The 6,468-nt window shown below is 35.9% G+C and overlaps 1 protein-coding gene across 1 annotated transcript; it reads left to right on the plus strand.

Annotated features, from left to right (window-relative positions):
• Positions 1-264: 264 nt before the first annotated feature.
• Positions 265-6,207, plus strand: THAP5 (THAP domain containing 5). Its single transcript, XM_010079059.1, has 3 exons — positions 265-323; positions 1,869-2,058; positions 5,043-6,207. The coding sequence occupies exons 1-3, from the start codon at positions 265-267 to the stop codon at positions 6,009-6,011; spliced, it is 1,218 nt and encodes a 405-aa protein (XP_010077361.1). The 3' UTR covers positions 6,012-6,207.
• Positions 6,208-6,468: the final 261 nt, after the last annotated feature.

Genomic DNA, 6,468 nt, shown 5'->3' on the forward strand with positions numbered 1-6,468 from the left:
CCTCTTACTGAGAGCCACCTTTGGACCTCTGTCGTAGCATCCCAGACTGTTACTCTGTTACTCATGGGGCATGCTGTATTATGTATATATAATGCTGCTATTGGGTATACACAGTCTAAGTAGGCAGGATTTGAAAAGGCTGAACTTCTAATGTGTCCTTGAGAGGTTAACATTTTCCTGTTATATTTAGTGTTATTCCTTAAGACACTCAGAGCCAGATGCATCAAAAGCTTGCTTTGCTTCCTTGGTCACTTCGAAACTTAAATGTCAACAAAATCAAAAGATTGGGGAAGGGGTAAAGACATGCACCTGGTGAATCTCAGGTATCTTTCTCTCAAAATCAGATAAGTTTGCAGTTTTGGTACACTGGGGGCCTGTGTAAGCGAGTCATTGCCATATGTGACTTTTGGAGGAAACCTGCAGCTTCAGGGGGTTGAGGGTGGGATCTAGGGGTTTGCCAAGAGGTAGCTCAACTGACTGGTGCCTTTTGTAACATTCAGGTGACACTGGGCACTCCAGGCTCTCTGTGGGAATAACACTGCAGAACCACATTTTTTGTGCATTGAATTTCCATTAGCAGATGGTAATAAACGTTACCTAAAGAACTGTTAGTTAATTAAAAGGAAAAAAAAAGCTAAGGAAAGAGAAATTGAGTTAGGAATGTTCCATTTCTATTTATGGAATAAAACAATATGGCTCTTGTAAAGAGTCTGTAGGCACTTGTTCATTTTTGGATGTTTCTGTTGTCCATCATACTGCCAACAGCTAATAGCTTTTACATCCTACAGTTATGAGCAGATCGGGTTTAATGACCACATGAATCTATCCCTTACAGATTCATATAACCAAAAGCAGAGATTATTTTTTTACATTATGATTCTCAGGAATATTGCTTTCTTAACAGTAGTCATTTAACAGTGCTCAGACTTCAAGTTATGGTTTTAGTATCTTACGTGGTTTTATGCTGGAGTTGAAAGAAACCTGATATGGACCAGAGAAATCTGTAAGCACATTTCAAATACCCTGATATCTGTCTGGTAAGAAATGAGAGCCAAGAGTGGTCTGAATGTTCATGTTGCCATTACCATAACTGCTTGACTGTCTATGCATCATAATGAGCCTTTAATTTCCCTTTAATTTGTGTATCACGATTCACTAAGTAAATTACCTGTCTTTGCCCACTTTCTTTTAATTTAGTTCTTTTTCCTGTCAATTTGCCTGACCGTTTGTGTTTATTTTCAAAATTGATTTTTTTTCTATTAATGTGTACACTCTTCATCTTCCTTTTCAAGTAGGTTAGATGGTTCGAAAGTTAGTTATGGATTACATAATGGGCTCTCAACACCATAAGGAAGCTTAATTCCTGAAACATAAACTATAGAAATGCTCTGCATTTGTGTAAATTCTTCTTTTTAAACAGAATGTAAATCCTGCACTGGAAATATTCACATTTCCAAGTCATCAGATAATCCGAAGTATGACATATATTAAGAGGTACTCTGTTAAACAAAAAGTAGTAACAAAAGGTTTTGTTACTAATTGTGTCTAGTAAGACAAAAAAGCTCCACAAATACTATTTCTAAAGTGAGGACTGGACCTCACTTTTTAAATGCAGTCAGAGCATTTCATCTGACTTCAGCAGAACTACTTTCTGAGCAAGTGTTGCAGGATCAAGCCTTTTAAAAAATTTTGTCTGTGGGTTCTGAAACCCTTGGCCAGCAGAAATCAACAGAAGTTTTGCTGCTGAGCTCTGGAGCAAATTTCCAGCTAGAAATAATTCAGATATTCTTTACTGGAAAATATGAAAGAAAAAAAAATAAGGTTTTCTGTTTGTGTTTTTGTTTGTTCTTTTCAACTGCTTTAAAAAGATTTCCACTTCATGATAAAGAGAGACTTGAGAAATGGCTGCGGAACATGAAACGAGATTCATGGACTCCCAGTAAGCACCAGCTTCTGTGCAGTGATCATTTTACCCCCGATTCCCTTGATGTGCGATGGGGTATACGATACTTGAAACATACTGCTGTACCAACAATTTTCTCTTCCCCAGGCGATGAGGTAATGTATTCCTGTCTTTTTTATTGTACAAAGCTAACCAACTATTTATGTAATACAGATGTTCTATTTATCTGTAATATATGCATATTTTATTTTATAAAATAGAATTACCATTCATCAAAATATTTTTGTCAACAAGACTGACAAAAAATGAGTATGTGATTCCATAATGTAAAAGAAGAAGAACAACTTCCCATCCTTTGTCTGGAGGTTCAATACCATTTTGTAACTGGAAATTACAGAAGCATTTCCTACAGGAAATTTCCCATAGGAAAATAAATTTCCTATGAAAATATTATTATTCTAAATATTTTTTTCCTGTGCAATTACTCTTAATCAATATGTTAATGTTCCTTTAAAACCTGTTATTAACTGTACATAAATACTGGCTTTGGAATGTATTCATTTCAAACTACACCTCTCTCTTTCCTGTCCCTAATCTCTTTAACACCTAAGAACTCACCTAATCTTGATCAAAGTTATGCTAATTCTCTTCTGGCTCATGACTGTCTTCCTCAGCATCATCCTGTTGGAGGTGGAAGAAATGGAAGGGCTGGAATTAAGGCTAAATTGCTGAAACTGACGTGGCTAATTAATTTTACAAAACAATTTCTTTTTAGTCATGAAGTTCTCTGTCTTCTTGGATAGCTGCAGGTGTTGTCCACACTGCTTTTGACTCTGTAGAGTGGAAAGCAATCTTGATAAATCTCTCAAATATTAAAAAAAAAAACAACCCACCACCAAGAAAATCTTGCAGTTTATGGCACTTGTAATTTAGCGATAAATATCCTTCTTTCTAACCCTCCTGCCCCGCTTCAATATATCCCGCACTTCCCTGTGCTGTTACTGTAACAGAGAGACCTAGCTTTGGAACTGGACTTTGCTGCACTATGCTTCTGTGCAATTGCAGATAAACTATGTGATTCAACCCCCCAAAAAGGTCAGGTTTTCCCTGCTTCTTCATTCCCTCTTCTTTTGCATGTGACCATAGACCAGTCATAGTATACCTGCAAAGATGGACAGTAGACCTATAAAGGTAACAAAGTTTTTATGCAGTGGTGTTGCCAAGAACATACAGTAATATATATGTTCTTACATCAGTAATATATCTGGGAAGTCCTTATCCAGTCTGGAAAAAGAATATTCTATGCTTCCTTTCAATGTATTCATCACTTCCCTGCTGTCAAAAAAAAAAAAAAAAAAAAAGAGATGCCAGTTGTTGGTATCTGTGATACAGTGAACTTGCTTTCCTGGTGTCTCACTGTTCTCTCTGGCATTATTTTTTTTTTTATTTCACACTTTTGACTGCACTTCACCTGTCAGTGACCACCTCTGCAAATCAGCAATATCCATTGACTTCACCACTGGTTCTATAGTTGCCCCAAACACAAATTTTCTACATAGACTGAATGTTCACAAAGACATGAGAAAGAGCTCCCCTTATTCTGGGGGAGAATCCCTTGTTAGTGTGTTCCTGGGTTAATGGAACAAGAAGCTAAAGTCCCAAGCTACCTTTCAACACTTGTCTATAAACCCTTGGTTTGGAAAACTGAGAGCAAAGAGTTGCAATGTTTGCATATTGTTCACCAGCACCTTGCTTGATGTGTTAGGGACCAAGTGAAGGATATCCTCCCAGAAATTATACTTCATTCTCTCAAAATCCCTAAGACTGATGTTAAGTATCACCTTTGAAAAGGTAAAGGTAACCAAATTAATTCTATTTTTGTGTACATTTTTCAGTCCTTTTAAGACTGAAGTTTCATATAAAATTGAATTACAAACTTGAATGTATATAGGATACTTCAGACTACATATGTACTTTTGTGAACATGCATTTTGAAATTTATCTTTTCCATCATAATCTCTTGTTTCAGCCTGGCCTTTTATTTTTTTTACCTTCTTCTCCCCTCGCCCCCCCCCCGTTTGTGGGTTGTTTTTGTTTGTTTGTTTTTTCCTGACCTATATTTATTTAGCAAAGTTAAAGTCCCTTCTTGTTCTGTTTGTTTGTTTCAGACACTTCTGTTTTTCAGTCCACAGGCCTAGCATGAGTACAAGTTCTGCAGCTTGGTCTCTTAATTATTAAGCCTACTAGAAAAAAATAAGACACTCATTATTAGTGTATTTTTGTTTCACTGACATGCTAAAAAGTTTTTTGGGATACTGATCTTAAATCTAATCATGTGGTGATGTAGTTTATGTGGAGGAGGGGAAAAGGAGATGGCTAATAAAGGATAAGCTTCAAATTGTCCCTCTTTCAGTAACAGCTTCTGTTTAAAGTCCTGTTAAAATTGTATCCTTCTGCTAAGATTTCTATCCATCCAAAAAAAAATTCTCCATTTTTATGAACTGAGAAGTTTAGTTGTCAGAATTGAATTGCTTGTTTAAAAATCAGCCTACCTATATTATTGTGCGTGAATATGTTTCACTGATTTGTAAGACTCTGTTCATAATATTTATTTTCTTGTTCTTAAATTCTCTTTTTTAGGTAGACCACATGACTAAGAATTTGCTACATCTTTCTACAACAACTTTGTTGCATCTTTAATGCAAAAATATTTTAAAGTATATATTTAATACACATATATTTTCAGGTGGTGGTGACAGGAGATGCCAGCCAGTCTTTGTCAAACAGATTTGTCTAGCCACTTTTCCAAGTGCTTTTAAAATAATGGTGACTTGTGTAAATCAGTAAAGCTCCTTAGAGTTTGAAAAATAAAAAAAAATGTAAAAAGTATTATTGCCTTTAGAGTTTTAAAATAATATTTTAACATTTAGGACCTGAAGCAAAGTTATGGAAGACACTTACATGAATTTTAAGGTCTCTGATACACTTTTTAGATGGTGCTCATCTAAATTGCTAGTTATACAATGCCATGCTATAGGATGAGATTTGCCCAATTTTTTTTTATGTTCAAGTGATTTTTCTAGTTACAAGGTGGTTGGATTTGTGGTTTCTTTTCTTTTTCTTTTTTTTTTCTCTTCAGGAAAAAGACTCTTCTCAGAACAGCCCACAAGAGCTAAAGAGAGAAGACCTGGAAGAAACAAAGACAAATGCAGAGTCGAAGAAGGCATCTGCATCGCTTGAACCTTGTACACCAAAGAAAAATCCTGTAACTGCAGAAAATGTAGATGATCAGGCAGAAGTAGTTTGCACAACTGCATTGAGTAAACCTTTACAAATTCAAGAACTACAGCCTCAAAACAGAGAAGACTTTCAGGTAGACAGTATAATTCTTGATACTTCATTGAAGCAGGATATACATCAAGCTAATCCTGGGTTAATAGCAGCAGCAGTCGAGAGCATGGAGGCTGCCAGTGTTCATGCTTCTGTAGAGGATCCAGTAGATGGTACAGCTACAGTCTTGCAGTTTACAGACTCTGACTATTTGAATTCATCTCTGAAACTGAAAAATGCTTTAGGTTCAGTTACTCACTATGCAATTGAAAATCCTAACTCTCATGTTGTGGGGTGCTCTGTTGAAGTACAGCCAACAAGTGAAAATGCAGTTTTACTGAGTACAGTCAGACAAACTATTGAACAGTTCAGTGGAAGTGAAGAATCTGTCATTGCTATAATTCTGCCAGCTGAGAGTCCAGAAGAGCCTGAAACAGTAAATAGTTCGTTCCTGCCTGTTAAGCAAGAGTTTCTTGACACAGAGGAGACAGAAACAGATAAAACTGTGTATATGAATGCATACGGTGGAAGTGAAGTATTACAAACTGAGCATTCATACTGCAAACAAGACATAGACAGAGATCACCTTTGGCAAAAAATTTCAAAGCTCCACTCTAAGATCACTCTACTTGAAATGCAGGAGATAAAAACTTTGGGGAGACTCAGGTCCTTGGAAGCTCTTATTGGACAATTGAAGCAAGAAAACCTGCTTTCTGAAGAAAAGCTGAAAATTGTAGAGAACTGCTTTACAACACTTGAAGTTACTATGATACAGTAAAGGCTTTCAATGATTATTCTAAAATATTGTTTTAGGCTCTGTCTGTTTGTACAAGTTAACTTTTGTTTCAGTCATGGCATTTTAAACATCTAATGCAAATTGTGTGAATAGCAAATATTCTTTAAAATGTTGCATCAACCACTACCAAAGCTAGGTTGTAGAATGTTGCCTATAAAACATGATTTGCAAGTGAGCTTTAAAAGAAAATAAAACATGTTAAAATTTTGTTTAAAAGTATATGAATTGTATCAATAAAGATAAGTTAAACCTTTCTAGCTGCAGGCTTCTCTGAAACACACAGCTTCTGCATTTGGAGCAGCAGTAGAATGGACAGAATAAGCATGTAGGGTGGACAATTATAAAACTTTTTTTTTCAAAAAAAGAAGTGTCCCAATTCTCTTTTAAATGAGTAATGAAGTATTGTAATACACATTGTCCAGTGAGGCCATAAGTACTC

The sequence above is a fragment of the Pterocles gutturalis genome, unplaced genomic scaffold (assembly GCF_000699245.1).
Source record: "Pterocles gutturalis isolate BGI_N339 unplaced genomic scaffold, ASM69924v1 scaffold31463, whole genome shotgun sequence".
Taxonomy (NCBI): Eukaryota; Metazoa; Chordata; class Aves; order Pterocliformes; family Pteroclidae; genus Pterocles; species Pterocles gutturalis.